The sequence below is a fragment of the Mytilus trossulus genome, chromosome 4 (genome assembly GCF_036588685.1).
Source record: "Mytilus trossulus isolate FHL-02 chromosome 4, PNRI_Mtr1.1.1.hap1, whole genome shotgun sequence".
Taxonomy (NCBI): Eukaryota; Metazoa; Mollusca; class Bivalvia; order Mytilida; family Mytilidae; genus Mytilus; species Mytilus trossulus.
The window spans coordinates 635,018-649,526 of NC_086376.1; the positions used below are offsets into that span (position 1 = coordinate 635,018).

General features: G+C 35.0%; 1 protein-coding gene across 5 annotated transcripts in view; it reads left to right on the forward strand.

The window, feature by feature from the left end:
- The window catches only part of LOC134714450 (zwei Ig domain protein zig-8-like), an 88,809-nt gene that overhangs the window by 62,459 nt on the left and 11,841 nt on the right, over window positions 1-14,509 (forward strand). For all 5 annotated transcript variants that reach the window (XM_063575694.1, XM_063575692.1, XM_063575696.1 and 2 more), the window contains 2 exons: window positions 10,417-10,544; window positions 13,323-13,551. In XM_063575694.1, coding sequence (XP_063431764.1) covers window positions 10,417-10,544; window positions 13,323-13,551 — 357 coding nt within the window. The remainder of the gene's footprint in view (window positions 1-10,416; window positions 10,545-13,322; window positions 13,552-14,509) is intronic.

Here is a 14,509-nt window from a genome sequence, read left to right on the forward strand (position 1 = left end):
ACCTCACAATACATTTCTAACATCCTAACTCTATCTTGCTTCATGATTTAGACCCTCACCTCACAATACATTTCTAACATCCTAACTCTATCTTGCTTCATGATTTAGACCTCACCTCACAATACATTTATAACATCCTAACCTCTATCTTGCTTCATGATTTAGACCTCACCTCACAATACATTTCTAACATCCTAACTCTATCTTGCTTCATGATTTAGACCTCACCTCACAATACATTTCTAACATCCTAACTCTATCTTGCTTCATGATTTAGACCCTCACCTCACAATACATTTATAACATCCTAACCTCTATCTTGCTTCATGATTTAGACCCTCACCTCACAATACATTTCTAACATCCTAACCTCTATCTTGCTTCATGATTTAGACCTCACCTCACAATACATTTATAACATCCTAACTCTATCTTGCTTCATGATTTAGACCTCACCTCACAATACATTTCTAACATCCTAACTCTATCTTGCTTCATGATTTAGACCCTCACCTCACAATACATTTCTAACATCCTAACCTCTATCTTGCTTCATGATTTAGACCCTCACCTCACAATACATTTATAACATCCTAACCTCTATCTTGCTTCATGATTTAGACCCTCACCTCACAATACATTTCTAACATCCTAACTCTATCTTGCTTCATGATTTAGACCCTCACCTCACAATACATTTCTAACATCCTAACTCTATCTTGCATCATGATTTAGACCTCACCTCACAATACATTTATAACATCCTAACTCTATCTTGCTTCATGATTTAGACCTCACCTCACAATACATTTATAACATCCTAACCTCTATCTTGCTTCATGATTTAGACCCTCACCTCACAATACATTTCTAACATCCTAACTCTATCTTGCTTCATGATTTAGACCCTCACCTCACAATACATTTCTAACATCCTAACCTCTATCTTGCTTCATGATTTAGACCCTCACCTCACAATACATTTATAACATCCTAACCTCTATCTTGCTTCATGATTTAGACCCTCACCTCACAATACATTTATAACATCCTAACCTCTATCTTGCTTCATGATTTAGACCCTCACCTCACAATACATTTCTAACATCCTAACCTCTATCTTGCTTCATGATTTAGACCTCACCTCACAATACATTTATAACATCCTAACCTCTATCTTGCTTCATGATTTAGACCCTCACCTCACAATACATTTATAACATCCTAACTCTATCTTGCTTCATGATTTAGACCCTCACCTCACACAATACATTTCTAACATCCTAACCTCTATCTTGCTTCATGTTTTAGACCCTCACCTCACAATACATTTATAACATCCTAACTCTATCTTGCTTCATGATTTATACCCTCACCTCACAATACATTTCTAACATCCTAACCTCTATCTTGCTTCATGATTTAGACCCTCACCTCACAATACATTTCTAACATCCTAACTCTATCTTGCTTCATGATTTAGACCCTCACCTCACAATACATTTATAACATCCTAACCTCTATCTTGCTTCATGATTTAGACCTCACCTCACAATACATTTATAACATCCTAACTCTATCTTGCTTCATGATTTAGACCCTCACCTCACAATACATTTATAACATCCTAACTCTATCTTGCTTCATGATTTAGACCCTCACCTCACACAATACATTTCTAACATCCTAACCTCTATCTTGCTTCATGATTTAGACCCTCACCTCACAATACATTTATAACATCCTAACTCTATCTTGCTTCATGATTTATACCCTCACCTCACAATACATTTCTAACATCCTAACCTCTATCTTGCTTCATGATTTAGACCCTCACCTCACAATACATTTCTAACATCCTAACTCTATCTTGCTTCATGATTTAGACCCTCACCTCACAATACATTTATAACATCCTAACCTCTATCTTGCTTCATGATTTAGACCTCACCTCACAATACATTTATAACATCCTAACTCTATCTTGCTTCATGATTTAGACCCTCACCTCACAATACATTTATAACATCCTAACCTCTATCTTGCTTCATGATTTAGACCTCACCTCACAATACATTTCTAACATCCTAACTCTATCTTGCTTCATGATTTAGACCTCACCTCACAATACATTTCTAACATCCTAACTCTATCTTGCTTCATGATTTAGACCCTCACCTCACAATACATTTATAACATCCTAACTCTATCTTGCTTCATGATTTAGACCTCACCTCACAATACATTTCTAACATCCTAACCTCTATCTTGCTTCATGATTTAGACCCTCACCTCACAATACATTTATAACATCCTAACTCTATCTTGCTTCATGATTTAGACCCTCACCTCACAATACATTTATAACATCCTAACTCTATCTTGCTTCATGATTTAGACCCTCACCTCACAATACATTTCTAACATCCTAACTCTATCTTGCTTCATGATTTAGACCCTCACCTCACAATACATTTATAACATCCTAACTCTATCTTGCTTCATGATTTAGACCTCACCTCACAATACATTTCTAACATCCTAACTCTATCTTGCTTCATGATTTAGACCCTCACCTCACAATACATTTATAACATCCTAACTCTATCTTGCTTCATGATTTAGACCCTCACCTCACAATACATTTATAACATCCTAACCTCTATCTTGCTTCATGATTTAGACCCTCACCTCACAATACATTTCTAACATCCTAACCTCTATCTTGCTTCATGATTTAGACCCTCACCTCACAATACATTTATAACATCCTAACTCTATCTTGCTTCATGATTTAGACCCTCGACTCACAATACATTTATAACATCCTAACCTCTATCTTGCTTCATGATTTAGACCCTCACCTCACAATACATTTCTAACATCCTAACCTCTATCTTGCTTCATGATTTAGACCCTCACCTCACAATACATTTATAACATCCTAACTCTATCTTGCTTCATGATTTAGACCCTCACCTCACAATACATTTCTAACATCCTAACCTCTATCTTGCTTCATGATTTAGACCCTCACCTCACAATACATTTCTAACATCCTAACCTCTATCTTGCTTCATGATTTAGACCCTCACCTCACAATACATTTATAACATCCTAACTCTATCTTGCTTCATGATTTAGACCTCACCTCACAATACATTTCTAACATCCTAACTCTATCTTGCTTCATGATTTAGACCCTCACCTCACAATACATTTATAACATCCTAACCTCTATCTTGCTTCATGATTTAGACCCTCACCTCACAATACATTTCTAACATCCTAACTCTATCTTGCTTCATGATTTAGACCTCACCTCACAATACATTTCTAACATCCTAACTCTATCTTGCTTCATGATTTAGACCTCACCTCACAATACATTTATAACATCCTAACCTCTATCTTGCTTCATGATTTAGACCTCACCTCACAATACATTTCTAACATCCTAACTCTATCTTGCTTCATGATTTAGACCTCACCTCACAATACATTTCTAACATCCTAACTCTATCTTGCTTCATGATTTAGACCCTCACCTCACAATACATTTATAACATCCTAACCTCTATCTTGCATCATGATTTAGACCTCACCTCACAATACATTTATAACATCCTAACTCTATCTTGCTTCATGATTTAGACCTCACCTCACAATACATTTATAACATCCTAACCTCTATCTTGCTTCATGATTTAGACCCTCACCTCACAATACATTTCTAACATCCTAACTCTATCTTGCTTCATGATTTAGACCTCACCTCACAATACATTTATAACATCCTAACCTCTATCTTGCTTCATGATTTAGACCTCACCTTACAATACATTTATAACATCCTAACCTCTATCTTGCTTCATGATTTAGACCTCACCTCACAATACATTTCTAACATCCTAACCTCTATCTTGCATCATGATTTAGACCTCACCTCACAATACATTTCTAACATCCTAACTCTATCTTGCTTCATGATTTAGACCTCACCTCACAATACATTTCTAACATCCTAACTCTATCTTGCTTCATGATTTAGACCTCATCTCACAATACATTTCTAACATCCTAACCTCTATCTTGCTTCATGATTTAGACCCTCACCTCACAATACATTTCTAACATCCTAACCTCTATCTTGCTTCATGATTTAGACCCTCACCTCACAATACATTTCTAACATCCTAACTCTATCTTGCTTCATGATTTAGACCCTCACCTCACAATACATTTCTAACATCCTAACCTCTATCTTGCTTCATGATTTAGACCCTCACCTCACAATACATTTATAACATCCTAACCTCTATCTTGCTTCATGATTTAGACCCTCACCTCACAATACATTTATAACATCCTAACCTCTATCTTGCTTCATGATTTAGACCCTCACCTCACAATACATTTCTAACATCCTAACCTCTATCTTGCTTCATGATTTAGACCTCACCTCACAATACATTTATAACATCCTAACCTCTATCTTGCTTCATGATTTAGACCCTCACCTCACAATACATTTATAACATCCTAACTCTATCTTGCTTCATGATTTAGACCCTCACCTCACACAATACATTTCTAACATCCTAACCTCTATCTTGCTTCATGATTTAGACCCTCACCTCACAATACATTTATAACATCCTAACTCTATCTTGCTTCATGATTTATACCCTCACCTCACAATACATTTCTAACATCCTAACCTCTATCTTGCTTCATGATTTAGACCCTCACCTCACAATACATTTCTAACATCCTAACTCTATCTTGCTTCATGATTTAGACCCTCACCTCACAATACATTTATAACATCCTAACCTCTATCTTGCTTCATGATTTAGACCTCACCTCACAATACATTTATAACATCCTAACTCTATCTTGCTTCATGATTTAGACCCTCACCTCACAATACATTTATAACATCCTAACCTCTATCTTGCTTCATGATTTAGACCTCACCTCACAATACATTTCTAACATCCTAACTCTATCTTGCTTCATGATTTAGACCTCACCTCACAATACATTTCTAACATCCTAACTCTATCTTGCTTCATGATTTAGACCCTCACCTCACAATACATTTATAACATCCTAACTCTATCTTGCTTCATGATTTAGACCTCACCTCACAATACATTTCTAACATCCTAACCTCTATCTTGCTTCATGATTTAGACCCTCACCTCACAATACATTTCTAACATCCTAACCTCTATCTTGCTTCATGATTTAGACCCTCACCTCACAATACATTTATAACATCCTAACTCTATCTTGCTTCATGATTTAGACCTCACCTCACAATACATTTATAACATCCTAACTCTATCTTGCTTCATGATTTAGACCTCACCTCACAATACATTTCTAACATCCTAACTCTATCTTGCTTCATGATTTAGACCCTCACCTCACAATACATTTCTAACATCCTAACCTCTATCTTGCTTCATGATTTAGACCTCACCTCACAATACATTTCTAACATCCTAACTCTATCTTGCTTCATGATTTAGACCTCACCTCACAATACATTTCTAACATCCTAACTCTATCTTGCTTCATGATTTAGACCTCACCTCACAATACATTTCTAACATCCTAACCTCTATCTTGCATCATGATTTAGACCTCACCTCACAATACATTTCTAACATCCTAACTCTATCTTGCTTCATGATTTAGACCCTCACCTCACAATACATTTCTAACATCCTAACCTCTATCTTGCTTCATGATTTAGACCTCACCTCACAATACATTTCTAACATCCTAACTCTATCTTGCTTCATGATTTAGACCCTCACCTCACAATACATTTATAACATCCTAACTCTATCTTGCTTCATGATTTAGACCTCACCTCACAATACATTTCTAACATCCTAACCTCTATCTTGCTTCATGATTTAGACCTCACCTCACAATACATTTCTAACATCCTAACCTCTATCTTGCTTCATGATTTAGACCTCACCTCACAATACATTTCTAACATCCTAACCTCTATCTTGCTTCATGATTTAGACCCTCACCTCACAATACATTTCTAACATCCTAACCTCTATCTTGCTTCATGATTTAGACCCTCACCTCACAATACATTTCTAACATCCTAACTCTATCTTGCTTCATGATTTAGACCTCACCTCACAATACATTTATAACATCCTAACTCTATCTTGCTTCATGATTTAGACCTCACCTCACAATACATTTCTAACATCCTAACCTCTATCTTGCATCATGATTTAGACCTCACCTCACAATACATTTCTAACATCCTAACTCTATCTTGCTTCATGATTTAGACCTCACCTCACAATACATTTATAACATCCTAACTCTATCTTGCTTCATGATTTAGACCCTCACCTCACAATACATTTATAACATCCTAACCTCTATCTTGCTTCATGATTTAGACCCTCACCTCACAATACATTTATAACATCCTAACTCTATCTTGCTTCATGATTTAGACCTCACCTCACAATACATTTCTAACATCCTAACTCTATCTTGCTTCATGATTTAGACCCTCACCTCACAATACATTTATAACATCCTAACTCTATCTTGCTTCATGATTTAGACCCTCACCTCACAATACATTTCTAACATCCTAACTCTATCTTGCTTCATGATTTAGACCCTCACCTCACAATACATTTATAACATCCTAACTCTATCTTGCTTCATGATTTAGACCCTCACCTCACAATACATTTCTAACATCCTAACCTCTATCTTGCTTCATGCTTTAGACCCTCACCTCACAATACATTTATAACATCCTAACCTCTATCTTGCTTCATGATTTAGACCTCACCTCACAATACATTTCTAACATCCTAACTCTATCTTGCTTCATGATTTAGACCCTCACCTCACAATACATTTCTAACATCCTAACCTCTATCTTGCTTCATGATTTAGACCTCACCTCACAATACATTTCTAACATCCTAACCTCTATCTTGCTTCATGATTTAGACCTCACCTCACAATACATTTCTAACATCCTAACTCTATCTTGCTTCATGATTTAGACCCTCACCTCACAATACATTTATAACATCCTAACTCTATCTTGCTTCATGATTTAGACCTCACCTCACAATACATTTCTAACATCCTAACTCTATCTTGCTTCATGATTTAGACCCTCACCTCACAATACATTTATAACATCCTAACCTCTATCTTGCTTCATGATTTAGACCTCACCTCACAATACATTTCTAACATCCTAACTCTATCTTGCTTCATGATTTAGACCCTCACCTCACAATACATTTCTAACATCCTAACCTCTATCTTGCTTCATGATTTAGACCTCACCTCACAATACATTTCTAACATCCTAACCTCTATCTTGCTTCATGATTTAGACCTCACCTCACAATACATTTCTAACATCCTAACCTCTATCTTGCTTCATGATTTAGACCTCACCTCACAATACATTTCTAACATCCTAACTCTATCTTGCTTCATGATTTAGACCCTCACCTCACAATACATTTATAACATCCTAACTCTATCTTGCTTCATGATTTAGACCCTCACCTCACAATACATTTATAACATCCTAACTCTATCTTGCTTCATGATTTAGACCCTCACCTCACAATACATTTATAACATCCTAACCTCTATCTTGCTTCATGATTTAGACCCTCACCTCACAATACATTTCTAACATCCTAACTCTATCTTGCTTCATGATTTAGACCCTCACCTCACAATACATTTCTAACATCCTAACCTCTATCTTGCTTCATGATTTAGACCTCACCTCACAATACATTTCTAACATCCTAACCTCTATCTTGCTTCATGATTTAGACCTCACCTCACAATACATTTCTAACATCCTAACCTCTATCTTGCTTCATGATTTAGACCTCATCTCACAATACATTTCTAACCTCCTAACCTCTATCTTGCTTCATGATTTAGACCTCACCTCACAATACATTTCTAACATCCTAACCTCTATCTTGCATCATGATTTAGACCCTCACCTCACAATACATTTCTAACATCCTAACTCTATCTTGCTTCATGATTTAGACCTTCACCTCACAATACATTTCTAACATCCTAACTCTATCTTGCTTCATGATTTAGACCCTCACCTCACAATACATTTCTAACATCCTAACCTCTATCTTGCTTCATGATTTAGACCTCACCTCACAATACATTTATAACATCCTAACTCTATCTTGCTTCATGATTTAGACCCTCACCTCACAATACATTTATAGCACTACGTATATTTGATAATCATTTTTTGACCAGATAGAAAATATCTATTCTTTGGCGCCTGTTTAACTCTTTTCGTGGCTTAAATTTTTTACTTTAGCTTACATCGATTGAAGTGCAAAACAATTACATACTAACACTAACACTTAATTTCGAAAGTATGAATTCACTTATCATTATATACATCTATAGTATGTAATCTCGACATTAGTATTACTTACCTCGCTTATCGTTTCGTTTTATATTAAGCATTTTATAAGTGAATCTAAATGTTTGTCTATCTTTATACTTTAAAACATACGGTTACACGGTTATTTTCCTTGGGCTATAGAAATATGGTCACCCGGTCGGGCTTCTTTCACTCTATACTATGGAGGAACGTGTATCCAGCTGTGTTGGATATGTAAATAAATTGCCACGTCCGGTCTGAATTGGGATGTTCAATTCGATGGCTCGTGTCATGATCTCTACATGAACCACAAATAATTTGACAGGTCTATAGGTGGCCTGTATCTGTGTCCAATCTCTCAAAATCTAACAAACACTAATGTTATGTGGTAGTCTAATGTCCGTCTTAGACCATAAGTCAAACCACTTTTGAGAACGTATACATTTTGTAAATTATTAATTTCTTTTTGTCCAGAATATCCAAGTACATTTTGCCACCTAATATAAAGAAAACAGCGGGCAATTGATTCCCGTGAAGCCGGTTGAAATGGACTTCTAAAAAAATTGAATTCGACATTTAAGTGTTTGTTATTTTCGTGATTTCATTTTAGTAAATGTTGCTTTCAAATTGCATACAAATAATCCCTTACACGACCATATTGTTAAATAAAACAATAATACTTGAAAATTGAAAAACATAAATGAATCCCACTGCTTTTTGGGCAGATTTTATTCATAGTGAAACGACCTAGAATGAACTCCACATCTACGAAAGTATTTAACTTACAAAATCGATCTAAATCTACTTCAAGTTGGTTACATGGACTGAAGTGTGATGTTACAAAGTTTAAGTTAAGATAATTCCAATTTTATTTTAACCTAGAGTGGTTTGATAAGCATACGCGCCGTACGGTGATAAGTTGGTTTTAACCGTCTCTATTGCTAATAAAGTTTTCATGTATCACTTAATGTCACACTTAATATTAACAATGTTTTAAACTGTCGGAACTCAAAACCAAAAGCCAGCTTTTCCTTGAGCATTAAATTACTATTGAATTTCTAGACGAGGAGAAAATTTACATTGATTTAGGCTGCAAATTTCAATTAAGACCACTCAGAATTAGAGACAGATACTTTCGTTTTACAAACTAGTTGGAATACTGTACAAGTTCAGGTCGTACAAATTCATTGAAATATTTCTTAAGTATTGTTACAGGGTCTATTCTATAACGCTGTCGTCAATATTTCTTCATCTTATTTCGTATTGATTTATATTATAATTGATAAGAAAAGTAAGGGAAAAATAGATATGTAATGAAATCGTATGGCTGGGTTCGCTGGGATTATGAAAGCTGTCAAACAGAGAACGATTTTATAGGGAAATACTGTTTTATTCCTTTTAAGTAGCAGATTGTAGAAAAAAAAATTGTTGACGTGTCAAGTACGGTTTTTAACTGACAGAATGTCGATAAGTACTTTAGGTTAAAATAACATAATAACCTTAATTACAGTTGATTTATCGTTAATTAATAAATAGCTGCATCATTCACCATTGATGACAAACATGTTATAGTAACTAAACATTACCGTCAAGTCTACTAATTAAAAAAACAAACACAAAAAATCAAAAAAAAAATCGTTTTAGAACTTTCAATTGTTTTATTTGTATATTTGAGTACCTCCATTTATAACATTAAACGGTACCAACTTTACTGCACTAGACTCCATTTCGACAATAAATGTCTCTTCAGTGATGCTTGAGGCCACCATTTAAAAATCCATGCAAAACCTATTAAAAAATACGAAGAGATTATAAACCAAACAAAGAACAAACTGTGTTGCCAAATCCGGACAAAGAATAACAGATTTTCATGAAGAGGAAATATTTAAATCTTATATTTCAGAATGCATATTATTAATAAATATTTACATTTTTTTTATTACTTTCAGTTACTAGCTATTCATACAAGCGCATGACCGCTGAACCAACATTTTTGAACACACCAAGAAACGTTACCGTCCACATGAATGAATTAGCACAACTCCAGTGTAGAATCAAAAACTTGGGTCCGAAACAGGTAACTTTTTAATTTTAGTTTCTTGTGTATAATTCGGAGTTTAGTATGACGTTCCTTATCACTGAACTGGTATACATGTACATATTTGTTTAGGAGTCAGCTGATGGACTCCTGCGGGTGCGAAATTTCTCGCTGCATTAAAGACCAATTGGTGGACTTCGGTTGTTGTCTGCTCCATAGTCGAGTTGTTGTCTTTTTGACAACTTACCCATTTCCATTCTCAATTTTAAATATAACTTTATGATAGACAGAAAAGAACGATTCATTTAGCATAATAAAGTAAAGACTGCAGACATTTGTAAATGGTCGAGAATCTACGTTTTTTTTAATTATTGCATTTACATTGACTGGTTGATTGATTGGAGTTAATTAAATGCCACTTTCAGCACTATTGTGCTATTCCGGGGCTGTCAGTTTTTATAGGTGGTGAGCACCACTGACCTTCCGTAGGGTAACCAACAATCCTAGTCAATTAAGATTGAAGTCTAGCGCACCTGTCAACATGGCCAATATCGGGATTCGGACTTACAACCTGCGATTTAAGTGGGGACATGATATTAATACAGTAGTTTTACTTATACCACGTGGTCGCTGAGGCCATTTTACCATTTACACTACTCAATACCTTCATATAATACATATTGAAGTGCTTATAATACAGTTTACATATCAAAATGTTTTGTAAAGTCTTGTCGTAAACGACAGATAGTCTTTTGGAGTTTTAAAGCCTGGGTTTGGTAAAGTCTTGTCGTAAACAACAGATAGTCTGTTGGAGTTTTAAAGCCATTATGAATCTATATCAAAGAAACAACGAAACACTGAGTATGTTAATAAAGATTGATTTGTCATGAAATATTAATATTACCGGTTCTTTGATCAAAGCTGCATTGTAGCTTATAAATTTTTATTTTCTTACTATTTTCTTCTTTGCCAACATTTTATTTCCTTATTATTAAAAGTGAATAAAATTGTGGGGATAATGTTCATTAGACAACAAACAGATGAGACGTGTTGCCTCCAGTAATGCACAAGTGTCCATACAATTTGCCAAGGTCAAAATTGCTTTGATAAGTTGTGAACAAATACACCAGAGAATAGTAAAAACCAACGTAAAGTAACACTGTTTACAACCTCTCAGACAATTAACATCTCGCGGGTTTTAAATTCATTTGTAAGCTATTATCTCGACCAGTGGAATTATAAAGATCAAGAAGAAAACATATAAACGATAAAATCCGACTATAGGAAAAGAATTTGATTATCAATAATGTTGGAAGATTATAGAACAACTACATGAAGAACAGGACTCTATATGATATCGTACCATGAACTGTAGAAAGAACTGAAGCAAGCTTGTGATTGTATTGACGTTTTAGATTTCATTGAACGTAACCAGTTTATAACTGATAAACCTATTACAAGTCAGAGATTTTGTTACCACAAATTATACTTTATAAATCTTTACTCAATTGCTTCATGGAAACCATATTACAAACGGGATGTTGCGTCTATATTTTTTACGGGAATATTATTTATAGACCCCGTTAATTTCATAATTTTCAAGTAAACTCACTGAACAGATGCTTTTTTATTATTTTTAAATAACCTCATTCTAAAAACTAACAAACTTAACACTGTCGTAAGATCAAAGGATAGTGTCTTGATTATTAGGTCCACAATGTCAATCCGTCGTGGGATGTGTATTAATTGAATGTCGAGTATAGAAAAACATGATCGAATTCCTCGTTGATATAAAAGAAAAAGAAAATGTGGTATTGTTGCCAATAAGACAACTCTCCACAAGAAAACAGATGACACAGAAATTAACAACTATAGGTCACTGTACGGCCACCAGCAATGAGCAAGCCCATACCGCGTAGTCAGTTATAAAAGGGAGTTGGTTGGCTTTACATTCGAATACAGTGACTGCGAATATTCTTAAATCTGTACCTTGTGTTTGTGAATTACTTTTTGATAGGGTCTGTTTGTATGCCGAGTGACTGTTTATAAGTCAAGCTATGATAGGGTCTGTTTGTATGCCGAGTGACTGTTTATAAGTCAAGCTATGATAGGGTCTGTTTGTATGCCGAGTGACTGTTTATAAGTCAAGCTATGATAGGGTCTGTTTGTATGCCGAGTGACTGTTTTATAAATCAAGCTATGATAGGGTCTGTTTGTATGCCGAGTGACTGTTTTATAAGTCAAGCTATGATATGGTCTGTTTGTATGCCGAGTGACTGTTCATAAGTCAAGCTATGATAGGGTCTGTTTGTATGCCGAGTGACTGTTTATAAGTGAAGCTATTTACTACATTGTGTCGTGTTATGGGAGAACTGAACACTTGTTAACATGTTCAATCGTACTATATATTTGGTATGCATATCCGGAAGCCCGTAATTCAGTGGTTGTATATGTAGTTTGTTACTGTCTGGCATACCTGATTTCATGTATTGTTTCTAGCACCAATTGGGCCGTTCGTGTTGTATTGGAATTGTTTCAAAATGTCACGACAAAGCATTTATAACTCATCATATAGTATGGTTTTACGCATTGTTGAAGGCTGTATAAATTAATGGTATATTGTTGTTTACGTCCTCGTCTTCTGGTCTGTGCTTTATAGCGATAATAATACCACTTATTGATAATATATCTAAGTATGGTACTTTTAAATTGAAATGGTAAGCATGCGTTCTTACACTCAAATATGATTGCATCAATTGATGACCTTTAGAGAACCACGATTTATGATTTATAAGTATAATTTACTGTGTTTTTCAGGTGGCATGGCGAAAAGTGTCAATGGATTGGCCATTGACGGTTGGTATTGTGACATTTGACCCTAAGGAAGATATAAGTGTTAGTTACAAGGATCTTAAAAAACAAGAAGAGGGATTGACACAATGGGACTTAATAATTAAACATGCTAAGCCTAGACATACGGGAATGTATGAGTGTCAGATCAGCGCTAAAAATGTTTACACTCACTATGTTTACCTTAAAGTGATAGGTAAGTTCATACCTGCTGCATTTGAGAACTGTTCTGTCAGTTTATAACTGCCGAGAACTAATCATTCAGTTTATACCTGCCGAGTTGTTCTTTCAGTTTATACCTACCGAGTTGTTCTTTCAGTTTATACCAGCCGTGTTGTTCTTTCAGTTTATACCTGTTGAGTTGTTCTTTCAGTTCATACCTACCGAGTTGTTCTTTCAGTTCAAACCTGCCGAGTTGTTCTTTCAGTTTATACCTACCGAGTTGTTCTTTCAGTTCATACCTGCTGAGTTGTTCTTTCAGTTCATTCCTGCCGAGTGTTCTTTCAGTTTATAACTACCAATTTGTTTTTTTCAGTTCATACCTGCTGAGTTGCTCTTTCAGTTCATACCTGCCGAGTGTTCTTTCAGTTTATAACTACCAAATTGTTTTTTTCAGTTCATACCTGCTGAGTTGTTCTTTCAGTTCATACCTGCCGAGTGTTCTTTCAGTTTATAACTACCAAATTGTTTTTTCAGTTCATACCTGCTGATTTGTTCTTTCAGTTCATATCAGCTGAAAACTATTCTCTCAATTACCAAAGTTCATAATTTATATCGTCTTTTGGCACAGTCAATATATATTGCGTTTTTCACTTATGTTCATAAACAATAACCCGGATGTACGTGGATGGTTTTTGTTTTGAAAACAAGGAGATATGAGGTTTGTTAATCACTATTTGCTAAACCGCAGATATCTAAACAATGACTATTCGGTGAAACATACTACACTCCAAGTATGACTATAACTTACACGAATTCAAGAAAAAACATACGTTATGCAAAGATTGCGATATTATTACTATGATCATTTTTCATACATTTTTTTGTTATTGTTGTTAAATACATTGCTATAAAACTGAAACAAACAAATTAAATAAATATTTGATCCACTGCTCTTATCTCGCACTGGTAGCAAATTACAGATAATGAAACGA